Source organism: Puntigrus tetrazona, chromosome 20 (genome assembly GCF_018831695.1).
Source record: "Puntigrus tetrazona isolate hp1 chromosome 20, ASM1883169v1, whole genome shotgun sequence".
Taxonomy (NCBI): domain Eukaryota; kingdom Metazoa; phylum Chordata; class Actinopteri; order Cypriniformes; family Cyprinidae; genus Puntigrus; species Puntigrus tetrazona.
Window position 1 is genome coordinate 5,917,072 of NC_056718.1, and position 14,055 is coordinate 5,931,126.

Consider the following 14,055-nt stretch of genomic DNA (forward strand, 5'->3'; position numbering starts at 1 on the left):
TAAGTGTAACTTTTCCTCAGGGGATCTATATCTGATGTGAAACTGTAGTTGATGGCTGCATAGTTACAATTTTATCTGAATTTTATCATGAACTCATTGCAGCTATACTCTTGGGGAATATTAGCACCTGTTGACATTTTATATTTTGTTAATTTAGTTACTGTACTGAATAAATACTGGGGGTTGTGTTTGTTTTCTTCTAAAAGGGATGAAAAATAATCAGATCTTGCAATTTTTAATGCTTTTCTGTATGACAGGATACTCTCCCGCCAGGCAGTACGAAATACTTCTAATTTAGTTTTTCTCCACCTGCGCTTTTCCGGGCTGCTCTCTTTAGGGTGCGTGTGTTGTCATTATACCATGGAGTCAGATTGTTTTCTTTCATCTTTCTTAAGTGCAAAGGAGCAACTGTATCTAAAGTGCTAGAAAAAAGAGAGTGCATAGTTTCTGTTTTTTTTCATCAAGTTTTTTCGTCGTATTGGATGTGCTAAGGAATTGAGATAAGTCAGGAAGATTACATATAGAAAGCTTTCTTTTGTGGTGGAAGTGATGGTTCTACCATACTTGTAATAAGGTGCAGAGTTTACAGGTTTAACTATACAGAGTTCACACAAGACTAGATAGTGATCTGAAATGTCATCACTTTGCTGCAGAACTTCAACCATTTTAACATCCATTCCATGTGACAGTATTAGATCTAGAGCATGATTTCGACAATGAGTAGGTCCAGAGACGTGTTGTCTAACCCCAACAGAGTTCAGAATGTCTAAGAAAGCTGATCCTAATGCGTCTTTTTCATTATCAACATGGATATTAAAATCGCCAACAATTAAGACTTTATCTGCGGCCAGTACTAACTCAGTTATGAGGCCTTCATGGATGTGATTTGTTAGTCCAGAACACAGACCCTCAGTCAGATTGAGATCTGGGGGGTTTGAAGATCAAGGCAATACTTCAAACTCTTTAGCTTCTCAAACAATTCCTGAACAATCTACAACAAGTCTAGGTGGTATCATCCAAGCAACGGAGGTCTGGTGTATCTGCTGCCATCTCTTATTAAGGTAAACAATGCAAGCATTCACCCGTCCACCTGATCTAAAAGAAACCATTAAAGCATGCAAACTTTAACCTCTCCACTCCAATGTACGCGCTTTCAGTGGTGGACAGAAGTCATTAAGTCAAGCCAAGCCAAGTCAAGTCTTTATTTGTATGGTGCTTTATACAATACAGATTATGATAAAGCATCTTTACAGGGAACACATGTGCTCATAATGCAAGAGGACAATAGAAAACAGTTATTTTTTTATTTAGTGATGAGTGATCCAGCTTCAGCAGAAATTAAGTGTCTCCAACTAAGCAAGTCAAAACCAAAACACCATCACTGACAGAAATTAAGAAAAAATTCAAAAGTATCAATTTTCAAATAGTGCAAGATGTAAAATTGTCATGAAGTCATTACATAACATTCTGTAAAAATTAAACATTGTTACTCAAAAATGTACCTGTAAATCATACTTTCGTGTACGAAAGTTCATTTTAGCTGCAGCGATTTGCATAGGTATGTTTTTTCAGTTTTGCAAAAGTGTATGAAGAGGCATGTATTTCCAATGAGCCTAGATTGTTTGAGCTAGAGTAGTGTGTGATTAGACCAGATGGACTACTCTTCGCTTCCCACTTTGGACCCACAAATTACTGTTCGCAGAAGTCTTCATGATCACAAGTACAAAGGCTACACCAGAAGATGCAAATCACATTAGCAAGAAGAATAGAACAGCAAGACTGGAATTTGCCAAAAAATACAGAGATGAGACTCAGAAACTCAGGGACAAAGTTTAATGGACTGATGATACCAAGATTAACCTTCACCAAAGTGACGGAAATGCTAAAGTTTTGGACAAAAAAAAGTATCTGCTCATGATCCCAAATGTACAAGTTCATCTATAAAAACACAGTGGAGGTAATGTCATGGCTTGATCTTGCATGGCTTCTTCTGGGACGGGAACATTAATTTTCATGATGGAAGCAATAAAATGAACTCAGAAGTCTACAGAAACATTTTGTCTGCCAATTTAAAGAAAGATGGAACCAAACGTATTAAGAGATCCTTCATCAGGATAATGACCAAAAACACGCTGTCAAAACAACAAAAGCAGTTCATCAGGGGCAAGAAGTTTTTATACTGGTTTTATACTGGCCAAATCAATCTCCAGACCTAAAACCTATAGAGCATGCCTTTTACCTGCTAAAAAGGAGAATGAAGGGTTAACTCCCCAAAACAAACAACAACTGAAAGAAGCTGCGCGGAAAGCCTGGAAAAGCATCACAAATTAACAATGCAAAAGTTTGGTGATGTCAGTGCGTCACAGGCTTCATGCAGTCATTGAAAACAAAAGATTTGCAACTAAATATTAAGTCTCATTCACTTTAATCTATGTTAATTCTATCTGATCCAATACTTTTACTCCCGGGTGGGTTCAAGCAAAAGGTGATATCTTCTAAGTTGTGTGTCAGATCTTGTAAATACCTGGAAATAAAAACTGGTAAATCTCGTCTGATATTCATCTTTGGATGACAAACCCAAATATTTTCAGTCTACAGCAAAAATAAAGGATTTGGCCTCACTGGCCCAATTCGTTTGGAGGGGAGTGTAGCTAATAAATTGTTTACAACCACTTTTACAACTTTTTTTTAAGTGTACAAGATTTGCTGTTTGGAGACGCTCTGATCCGACATGTGTAAACATCATTATTTGGCCCTTATCAAAGTCAAAATAAAATCTAGTAAATCTCTTGTATGATATTCATCTTTTGATGTCAAAGCCAAATATTTTCAGTCTACAGCAAAAATAAAGGAATTGGCCTCAATGTCCCAATACTTTTACAGGGGAGTGTAGCTAATAAATTGTTTGCAACCACTTAAGCGTAAAAGATTTGCTGTTTGGAGATGCTCTGCTCTGACACTTGTAAACATTATTATTTGGCCCTTGTTCAAGTCACTTAGATGTTTTCCCTTGTGCATTTTCCCTGCTTCCAACAATTAAAAACAAGGACTTGATTTCTGCTGTCAAATATGTCCAACTCCTTGACAGGTGCCATTGTAATGATGTAGTCAGCGTTGAAGTCTTCACCCGTGAATGGTTTTAATAACTTCTTCCTCCAGAGAAGTTAACCACTGTGACCGGATCATTTAATCCAGGGGTGGGGAACGTTGATCCTGGAGGGTGAGTGTCCCTGCAGAGCTTAGCTCCAACCCTAATAAAATACACCTGAACCAGCACGGTCTTCAGGACGCAGGTAGGTATTTTCTCCTCAAGGTTGGAGTTAAACTCCGCAGGAAAGTAGCCCTCCAGAATTAACGTTCCCCACCTCTGATTTAATAAGTAAACAGAAGAAATGAATCAGGGCCCATATTCCCAAAACATCTTGGCTCTGAAGTCGCCAATTTAAGAAAAAATTAGGACTTCTAAATTTTTGCTCTAAGTGTATTTCACAAAGCATCTAAAACTAGCTTCTAAATCTGTGAAACAATAATAGTAGTGAGGAGGACTCCTAAGTCACAAAGACCAAGCCAAAAACTATCCTAAAATGCCTGTTGCCGGCAATATGCCTCAGAAAGTAAACATATGAATTAATTTGACTTTAAACATTCAGAATTAATGTGCTTTAAAAAAGGAGTTTAAATAGTGATACTTTGCCTGCATTTTAACATTTAAACATTTAATATAAAAAACATAACATTGCACTACGATATTTCAATTAATACATCTCTGACAGAGAACCCTCCGCTCTCAGCCAGTCACTGAGTACATAGCAAAGACTATAGAAATAGCATATTTAATAAGCAAGCTGACACAATACGACTTCAACCCCGCTCTTATTCTATATTCTCAGCAGCTTTGTTAAGATAAAACTTGCTAAACATTTTTAATGATGTTTAGGACAACTCTTCATGGTATGGACAACTCTATCTCTTCAAGATATATGGTTTGGGAGTACAGGCCTAGATTCATAAATGAAATGTTATGTTAACCAGCTCAATTAATTAATTGAAAAGATCTGACTGACAAGAATAATTTGTTTAGATGTAAACAATGACAGTTGGAGTCAACTAAACATTTATAAACATTAAAAGCTGTCAAACACTAGGGAAAAAAAACCTCCTTGTGCACCTTCCTACCCATCACAGAAAACTAAATAAAGCATGTTTCACGCAGCCAAGGCTGGCTAAATCTTACATATTGCAAATATATAAGCCTATGCTGTGTATCTGTTTCCTGGCAGAAGTGTGTTATGTTGTTCTTGGACAGATAGAGCTCACGCACAGTTAATTCTTCTCTTCCAAACTGAGCACATTATATATTGCCATCTAGTGGAGACAGTGCAAATTCAAATTCAAATTAAATTCAAATTTTATTTGTCACATACACATACATACATGGTACGACATGCAGTGAAATGTTTTTTACAACCGTCCAGCATCGGAAAGAAAACAAAATATATATCTATAGAAACAAGAAAGAAAACAAAATATATATCTATATATATATATATATATATATATATATATATATATATATATATATATATATATATATATATATATATATATATATATATATATATATAGTATATAAAATATGGCGCCGTATTTAAAAGGTAAAAAATGAAATAAGTATAAAATATAAAATATAAAGTGGCTGTGTGAATGTCCAATGTAAAGTGACTAGTGCAATTTTGTCGAGTGTAAATGTCCAATTGTAAGTTGGTATCTGGGGAACATGGGAATCCCGGTGATTAGGTACTGGGTGTTTTCTGGTTCAGACTCCAAATGCCCTGCGGGAAGAAGCTCCTCCTCATTCTCTCTGTGTTTGCCTTCAGGGAACGAAAGCGCTTTCCCGAACGCAACAGAGAAAAGAGTCCATTGTTGGGATGGCTGAGGTCTTTCACGATCTTCCTGGCCCTGGTACAGCACCGCTTGTTGTAGATGTGCTGCAGCACAGGGAGCTCAGTGCGGATGGTGCGCTCAGCTGACCGCACCACCTTCTGAAGAGCTCGCCTGTCCTGCATGGTGCTGTTCCCGAACCAGGAGGTGATGTTTCCTGTCAGGACACTCTCGATGGTGCAGGTGTAAAAGTTCATGAGTACCTGAGATGGGAGTCTGAAGTCCCTTAAGCGCCTCAGATGGTATAGACGCTGCCGGGCCTTCTTCACCAGGGTGTTGATGTGACAGGACCAAGACAGGTCCACTCTCTCCACTGGGGTCCCATTGATCATGATGGGATGGTAAGAGCGCACCTGCTTCGTGCTGAAGTCCACTATTAACTCCTTTGTTTTGCTGACGTTCAGGAGCAGATTGTTCTCCTGACACCATCTCTCCAGGTTGTTGATCTCCTGAAGGTAGGCCATCTCATCGTTGTTGGAGATCAGGCCCACCACGACAGTGTCGTCAGCAAATTTAATGATGGTGGTGGAGTTTGTAGTGGCCACACAGTCATGTGTGTACAGCGAGTACAGCAGGGGTCTCAGAACACAACCCTGAGGGGCTCCAGTGCTGAGAGTGAGGGAGGATGAGGTGTGTTTTCCCATCCGTACGGCTTGTGGGCTTGTGCACTGGCTCATTCAGTGAGGTAAACATCTGCACTAAACATCTCAGTAATCACTTTTAGTGCCGTGAACTCTCTTAAACCATCTGAACAGTTGCCGTGATTTTTGCCAAGTAAATCATGACCCAGGATCAACATTACTGTCCAAAAATTTTGACTTATCTCAATCCCATCCCCTAAAACTAAGCCTACCCTAAATGTATTCCTAAAATAAGTGGGAAATGATAGCTGATTAAGAAGGGTGTAGAAACACCTAACCCTGATTAGAAACCTAAAACAAGAATGTTTACCCAGGAACATCTTGTACTTGGTGAAAACACGCTGACCGTTATGATCACATGACGTATTGTGTTTAATAGGATTCTGTATAAAAAAGCTAACTAATGAAAGATCTAATTTTGCCATAACTATGAGTTTAAACACCATTAATTGTCTGACTGATTTTGATCTCTTCCAAGAGCATCAAGGTCTGGCTGGTTCAAATAGTGCAGTTTGTGAGGGTGATTAGCAACATTAAATAGAATTAAATAATTATAAAACATATACTTTATATTACTTACACAAGACTATTTTTTTTCTTTTACTGCAATTATTGATTTCCACCATCCCGGTCTAGTAAATAATCAGAAAGCACGTTTTGTTCAGCTGGTACTTTGCTAAGCAACACTTCATAAACCAAACATTTTATTTTTTATTTTTTAAGGAAACCAAATATTCAATACAAAACATGCATTTATATATTTACATACAAATTTTGTAAAGAACCAGTTTGGCCAAAGCTTGTTAACATGGTAATAATCTTTCTATTGAGTAGGATATGTTCGCTATTATAACATTTCACAAGAGTCATCTATTGTCTTCATGCAGAAAGATCATACGCAGGCCCCACATACGTACAGTATACAGGGTTCATATCTATACTGTCCAGTTTGGTTCTAAAGTATTTATGGCAGTTTCCTCTTCCACAGTATCAGTTTGGAATTTCCTGAACCTTACATTACAAATGACTTAATACATTATTTTGTATTACACACACTCACACAAATAATACATTGAAAAAATAATTTAAGGCAACCAGCTTCAGAATTTTTCTTGTTTTAAGTTTATATAACAAAAGTGGAGAAAACTCTTGCCTTAATTTTAAGTTGGCTTAACATTTTTGTGTTTTTCCATTTCCAAATTTTTATTGAGAAAGCTTAATCTGAATTCATCCAAAGATATGGGGAATTAAACTGATGTGTTTTTTTTTACCATTTCTTTTACGCCATCTGTTCTGAAATAAATGTTTCAGGAAAAAAAAAGGTGTATACACATAATTCCCATAGCTGCATTCTTTTGTGTTATGTGGCACTGTATGTTCTTCAACATAAAATTTCACTCAGTTTATTTGGGTTGAAAAGCTTTATTGCACTTGAGATGCCACCTTGTGAACAAATCACAACATGTACATTAAGTATTTATAATGGGAGAGTGTCTGATACAGACATCTATTTGTGGTAATTCCACAAGACTGGTGTTTTTCGATACAGAACGTCCACCTTCACATTATCTGCATCAGATATGGCATCATTCAAGATCCATGTTGCACCAAGTGGTGTACAAAACCAGACGTCTCCTTGTGTTGATGCCTTCAGAATTACTCAAGTACATTTCCTGAGAAATCTTAGAGGTTCATATCAACAGAATGGGGCCTATAGACACACGCTGCAGGGCTTCCTCTGAAAAGCCTGAACTTCTGTGAACTGTAGAACAGTCAGAAATGATAAAATGCACTTTCACCCGACTGAATAGCAATAGTTACCTCTTTTTGAACTTCTTCCATCCGGATTCTGAACTGTCGGACACTCTTTGTAGCAATGTCTATCCTCAACATGACAAATAATGACTTCACAATGGACAAAAACCTACATTTGCGAAGTAAATGAACTGTTAAACGATTATCAGTTCAATCCACAATACATGAAAATAGCAATTTTATGAAGAATTTGTATCACTATAAATTCTGGAAACTTTTTAACTTACCCTACTGGCCAAGGTGTCAGCTTCACTTTTAGAACTCTCATCAGTCTCTTTGAAAGCAAATGTTTTAACTTCAAATCTTTTGAAGTGATCTGGGATTTCCACTCTGTCATCTGTGTTTACAGGATGGAACATGGTCTGTTCAGGGTCTTTAGGATTGGCACATCTGGTTAGAAAGAGAGATTTAGAACCTGTGTCAAGTTCCACAAATGCAAACAATGTTTCAAACATACCCATCAACTATTAAATTCCATCTAGGTTTAGAATCTTTGTCCTTGGATAGTGTTGCCCAGCAATTTTCCAGGACTACTGCTATCTTGGAGTCCCTGGAGTGATCCATTCCAACCTCAAAATATAGAGGTTGTTTCAGAAACTTCAAAACAGGGTAGTCACCATCAAGATAGAAGAGCTGGTAAACCATATCTAGAGAGGGAGTAATAGCATGCATTGCTCAGACTGACAGGCATTTATTTTAATCTAGTTTGCATCTAGTGGCAAAAAGCTGCTGCACTCTGACTTATCAATTAAAAGAAGTGATTACATGTTATTCCAAAAAACAAAGAATGGGACAAAAGTAGTTTGCATACCCTTAGAAAGCCTCATGCTGACTTTGTGATCACCCTTCTCGACATCTGCGTACGGCTGTTTAAAGTGCGAAACAGCATGAAAGATCATGCTTTGGGTGGCGTTTGCGATATAAACGCAGGATACCGTAAACCTGTTTGAGAGGAGCAGACATTTTAGTCATTGTACTATATTATACAATTGCTTAATGTTAACTTGAAGTACTGTGGTAACAATATAAGTCATTACTGATACAACAATAAAGGAAATTCTTTAAAAAAAACATTTATGCCCATTGAATGTTATAAAGGGTTAGTTCACCCCAAAATGAAAATAATTCTGTCATTAATTGCTCACCCTCATGTCATTCCAAACCTGTAGCACCTTCGTTCATCTTCATAAAAAAAAAATACTAATGTGTTTTCTGACATCGGAGAGCAATCTGACCCTCCATAGGCAGCAATTCAACTGAAATGATTCAGCCCAGAAACAGTAAATTTTGTGAATTACTGAATGCTAACCTACCAGGCTTTGGGCATCAGACATTTTGTTGTGCACATTTATTAAAACTAGACTTAATCTTTTATTTATTTATTTTTCTAAGTAGATTTATTTGGTTTTGGCTGCGTTCAAAATGGCATACTTGCTTACTGCCCAGTACACAGTGCATACTGCCTATTATTTAAGAAGAGTATGTGAAACAGTATACAATAAGAGTATTATGCTTAATTCTCACATGACACAAACATTAATTCAGCACAGCTTTTTACAAAAGCTTCAAAAGTAGTGAACAATGCAATATTGCCCAACTGAACAAATTTCATATTTGATAACTTGGACAGAACTGAATCAACACGGAGCTGTCTTTAACGGAACAATTATATTTTGGGCAGTTACACTAATTGGAAATGATCATTTCTGTTTACACTAATATGTCAGATTTTTCTTTAGCAACAATTTATAAATATAGTAGTTCATTCTTGGTATTCCAAGCACACAGACAATTTGGATAGTGCAGAAATAGTAAGAATAGTACGATACTACATCCTTGTTTTGATTAAGCTTTGTGAGGCATTGTTTAAAAAATAAAATACGAAACCCTAACCTGTAATCCTGCTCCGTGAGTGCAGTCTCTGGCAAAAGTACATCTCTCTTCCATGTGACTTCATTCTCGTATATCATGGTATCTTTAACAAACTAAACAAGCTAAAGAGAGTTAATTGAATCACTTTATTACATAAATGTTGAGTAAATATTTGATGCAAGCACCATTGTACCTTTCGCGTGGTTCCACAAGTGGTAACACCAAAGTTAAAATAAGCATAGTAGTCTTGACTATAGGTGGGTTTGCAGGACGGGTCTCTCAGAGTGAGTTCACCAGGAATAAGATTTGGCATCAAATCCAGTTTGGGAAACACCACAGTCATTGTTCCATTAGGAAAACACTCTGGCACAACGACAAAAACTCACAATCATAAAAACAGCAAAAAGACATCATCATGACAGTGAGGTAAAAGACAAACCAACCTGACAATATTACAAAAAAGGGGCAGGCAAGAGAGAAGTTTCTTATAGCCCAGTTATTCAAAGAATCGTAAATTTCCACATCAATTCTTCCCATGATTCCAGCCATCTGAACGGACTTAAAAAAATTAAAATACAAGTCAGGGGAATTAAAAAGGTGGTAGTAAATGGTCTACAGAGATTAGAAAACCTCTACACTGTAAAAAAAGAAATTGTTGAGAAAATGTTTCTGTTGCTTGTAAAGGAACATTTTTATCATGTAATCAAAATTTGCTTATGAATGACAATTTATGGACAAGTTAGTTTGTAAGTAGACAAGATTGTCTTGGACTCTCTCTTTGTGTAAGTGTGGGCATCACTTATGACTGGTGAACTGCTGTTGTAAGCATCAGAAATCACTATTGCAACCCAGGACATATCAAGTATACCTCAAAAACCACAACTGGATCTAGTAATGGCACAACGATTTCAAAATGGGTTTCGTTTGAGTGATGTTCATAGTGCTGCAACATCATATTATTCAGCTCCAAATGTCCCAGATGGATCTTTATGTTGGAACTCTGGGTGCTCCCATATTTGACATAAATGCTAAAGCTGTCCTCATTGCAACTTCCCTCTACTTGTGGAATGACTGCATAAAAAAAGGACACAAAAAAAGGTAAATATCAGCACAGCCCAGTTATGCACAATTTTGCTCCTAGAGATCTCCGAAGTTCAGTTCAATAGTTAAAAATTAACCACCAGAAAACGCTAATTGGAACCATAATAAGGCACTATTGTCACAATGATGCATTTATACCTAGATCACACAAGCAAACCTAAACTTGCCCCCTTGGCACAAAGGGAGATCTCCAGGAGCAGGAACTCTTTTCTTAAAAAGTCTTTTTTCAGTCTAAAGGTCTTACCAACTTCAGCGGAAGATGCTTCTACTACAACAGAGTGTGAAAATGCTGTATGTTCAGGCAAGATGACGAAACCAAAGACCAAATCAAGTACGTAGGTTCTTACATCAGGGCGAAGTGTCTGCATTACAGATGAAGCCATTTTAGGACAAGGCAAATCACACAAGCTGGAATAACAGCTGCATAGACAAGTGAAATTTGTACCTTTATTTGGACATAAGGTTCAGAGAAGGGAACCCGGAGAGCAAAGGCTTTGGTGTCATTCAGAAAGCTATGCTCTTGCAGGTAAATGCCTTTAATAATTATATCTGAGACCACAAGCAATTCAGAGCCAAAGGTGATATTCAGCAGCTCCACATCAGGTAGGAAGTAACCCAACATTACATCAAACACCTTCTGCTCCAGTTGTGTGGCTGATCACATAAAAACAGTTCTCTTGGAATCTCTCTCTCTACAGCATCTCTCAAATTTACCTTTCTGCCCTAATTTTAACACTCACAGTGTGTAACTTGGGGTGGCCATGGTGTCAGAGGGGTGGTGATGGGGAACAAGACCTTATACGTGGTCTTATCCTGGCCCTCCTTCCACAGCAGCTCAAGCATGGGTTCTATGGTGTAACTGATATGGTACTGGTTCTCAAGAATGTGACTCTGCAATTAACAAAAAAGGTCTTAGTCATTACCTTAAAGTTAAAGGGAAAACAGTTGACAACTCAACCTTGTAGTATCCATCCGCAGCCCCAATAGGAATCGTAACAACTACATGGGACTCTTTGAAGGTCACGGCATAGTTACGGCTCTCCATCTCTTCAGGTGTGAGCCTTCGTCCATTGACACCCATGTGCACCTCCAAGATTTCAACTTGCAAAGACACCACAGGAGTTATGAGCAGAGGAACTTTCCAATAAATCATTTGACCGATAACTGAAGCTCCATCTGTAGTCAAATCAGAGCACAATGAGCTACAGAGCACAAAATTGGAAAACAAAAAACGTTGTGAAGGAAATCTCACTGATTGGACAGGCGGCTGCCGACTCGACTATAGTCATCATCCAGCGGTCACGAAACAAGACCATTGATTTAAACACCACCATATCAACACCGTCAACCTAACAAGGAAAAATAATTTAGGCACTACAGAGAAATTAATGTGTAGTATATTGAAGCAGACAGATGAGTTTGTACCTTTTGGACAAAGGTTTTGACCATGTTGTATGGTGTTCGCATGACTAGTCGTGTTGGAGAATTCTGAATATTGTAGCCCATCGCATGTAGGGTCTCTTTATCAAAAGACTTCTCTTCAGGCGTGTACAGTAGGATTTTCCAGAGTTGCAAGTTAGGTATAACTGTGGGCTGTAAAAAGAAGAAATTCTGTATCATGACATTATCTATGAAGAATGTGAAAATGTAGAACCACCTACCGTATCTAATGATGATCATAATAATAGTAAATAATAATAATAATAATAATAATAATAATAATAATAAACAAAATAAAATGGTACTTGCACATTCAATGCTAGGGTAGTTGCAAGGATATCTATCTAGATGGTTGAGAATTTTAATTATAGACCTATTTATTGAGGAATATATCTAAATGTTTTAAATAATTTTTAGTTTGGTTAATTTTTCATTTTGTTTCACTAGGCTACACAATCATCGGGAAGACTCCAGAAGACAATCACTGACACCCTCCACAAACATTCATTGGCAAAGAAGCTGTATCCAAGCATGTTAACAGGAATCTGAAAACGAGGAAAAACGTGTGGAAGAAAAAGATGCACAACCAACCGAAAGAACCGCAGCCTTATGAGGATTGTCAAGCAAAATTGATTCAAGAATTTGAGTGAACTTCACAAGCAATGGACTGAGGCTGGAGTCAAGGCATCAAAAGATACCACACACAGACCTGTCAAAGAATTTGGCTGTAGTTGTTATATTCCTCAACTATATATTAAAAAAAAACCAAAAAAAAAAAAACAAGCAAGCCTGGGCCAGTTGAGAAAAAGGAATGCAAAAGTATTACTCCCCATAAAACTAAGTGATGCAATTATTTAATGTTTTAGAGAGTAACAATGTTTGTAAACACTGTATTCTGTATTGTTGGTAAGGATACAGTTTTAGATTCAACTAGCCTATGAGACTGACCCTTATTAAAACTTATTTTATTTTCTAGGCACAAATCTTCCAGTGTGGTTACTTACCATCGTAACAGCACACACTCCATAAAATTTTAGACATCATTCATGTACTATAAACGCTGTGGGACACCAGCAGCTTCACCACCAAAAAGATTGTTATACATACCAGCTGTTGTACCGGTGCTGTCTGGATTTCTGGTATCGCATTTCTTACGGATACCTGACAGAACATAAGCATGAACAGGCAGGTAGCAATAACACAAGTACTGCATTTCCATTTTAGTCCAAGTAGACAAACCCCTCAAAATTTAGTAGCCATCTGTCACTTGCCTCCATGAAGTTTGTCTCGCACAAAATCTCACGTGAAGTCATGGTGTGACGACAGAACTTGAAGACTTCATGGACTTTCTTAGATTCTGTGGCCAATTCATACGGTTTAAACTGCATGGCTACTCTAAATTCCTTGTCATCCTATTAAAAAAGTAGTTGTAAGGTCATTGAAAAAAAAAAGTGGGTAATTTCCATCTTAAACATCCATTCCCACACTTCAACTTTCATATTTTCTTAATTATTTACACGACAAACTATATGTCCAGAACCAGAGCTGCTTAAAGAAATGCTTTATTTATTAAGACACAAACCTTGGTCTCTGTATAACAACTCTGTAGGGAAGCTGATACTATCGTATTCCCCCAAGGATCAGATTTCTGTGTATAGCCGCATTGAGCCGCCAGGTGAGGTGTGAGAAGGACTGTCTGTGTGTCATCTGAAACGCCCAGAGAAGGTCTGAATTGATTCCTGGGTGTATTAAACTCACTGGCACACGAACAAAGAGATAATTAACTTACTGACTGCATAAAGCTCTAAAGGACTTCCTGCACTCAAAGAACCAGGGAGGATAAACTGTACCCTATTTCCAAGACATTCAGCTTGGATTCCTTCTGCAATCAAGAAACGTGTCCATTAAGTAATGAATTACATGACTTGACACAAAATAGTGAGCAAAGCACGGCTTACCTGCAGAGGCGTCTGCATGAATGCTTATTATAGTGACCATAAGCCATAAAGCCCTGCAATATTCATAAACAGGCTAAATACACACATGTCGTGATGGAATCAAACACGCACACTCCAATATCCCAAAACATACCATATTCCAAAGTATGCCATTATTTGAAATCTTTGATATCGCGCGCTCGACCTCAGCAGTCTCGTGCGCGTCGCGTCTGATTGCACAGTATTGCGCGCACGTGAGGAACTCAAACAGCTTTACAGGACGGGACTCTCCGCCCAGCTAGGTGTGG

At 37.7% G+C, this 14,055-nt stretch overlaps 1 protein-coding gene across 3 annotated transcripts; it reads right to left on the reverse strand.

The window, feature by feature from the left end:
- Window positions 1-6,994: 6,994 nt before the first annotated feature.
- zpax2 (zona pellucida protein AX 2) lies at window positions 6,995-14,051 on the reverse strand. Of its 3 annotated transcripts, none has more exons than XM_043219362.1 (21): window positions 13,902-14,051; window positions 13,769-13,821; window positions 13,600-13,689; window positions 13,393-13,517; window positions 13,082-13,222; window positions 12,918-12,971; window positions 11,796-11,963; window positions 11,623-11,719; window positions 11,329-11,546; window positions 11,111-11,261; window positions 10,816-11,024; window positions 10,615-10,732; window positions 10,138-10,340; window positions 9,713-9,827; window positions 9,463-9,632; window positions 9,291-9,382; window positions 8,209-8,339; window positions 7,855-8,044; window positions 7,625-7,787; window positions 7,404-7,506; window positions 6,995-7,344 (listed from the first exon to the last, which is right to left on the reverse strand). In XM_043219362.1, the coding sequence occupies exons 1-21, from the start codon at window positions 13,919-13,921 to the stop codon at window positions 7,274-7,276; spliced, it is 2,682 nt and encodes an 893-aa protein (XP_043075297.1). In that variant the 5' UTR covers window positions 13,922-14,051; the 3' UTR covers window positions 6,995-7,273. The 3 variants fall into 3 exon arrangements, 2 of the variants coding, with proteins under 2 accessions (XP_043075297.1, XP_043075296.1); XM_043219361.1 differs by having other exon boundaries at window positions 13,600-13,692; XR_006247217.1 differs by lacking the exons at window positions 6,995-7,344; window positions 7,855-8,044 and having other exon boundaries at window positions 13,600-13,692.
- Window positions 14,052-14,055: the final 4 nt, after the last annotated feature.

Excerpts from the sequence above, each read along its gene's own strand:
- zpax2 (XM_043219361.1), bottom strand. The coding sequence starts at position 13,921 with ATGGCATACTTTGGAATATG. Across the intron at positions 11,262-11,328 it reads CTGCGGATGGATACTACAAG|AGTCACATTCTTGAGAACCA; the intron begins GTTGAGTTGTCA and ends TGTTAATTGCAG. Across the intron at positions 7,507-7,624 it reads CTGACACCTTGGCCAGTAGG|GTTTTTGTCCATTGTGAAGT; the intron begins GTAAGTTAAAAA and ends TCGCAAATGTAG.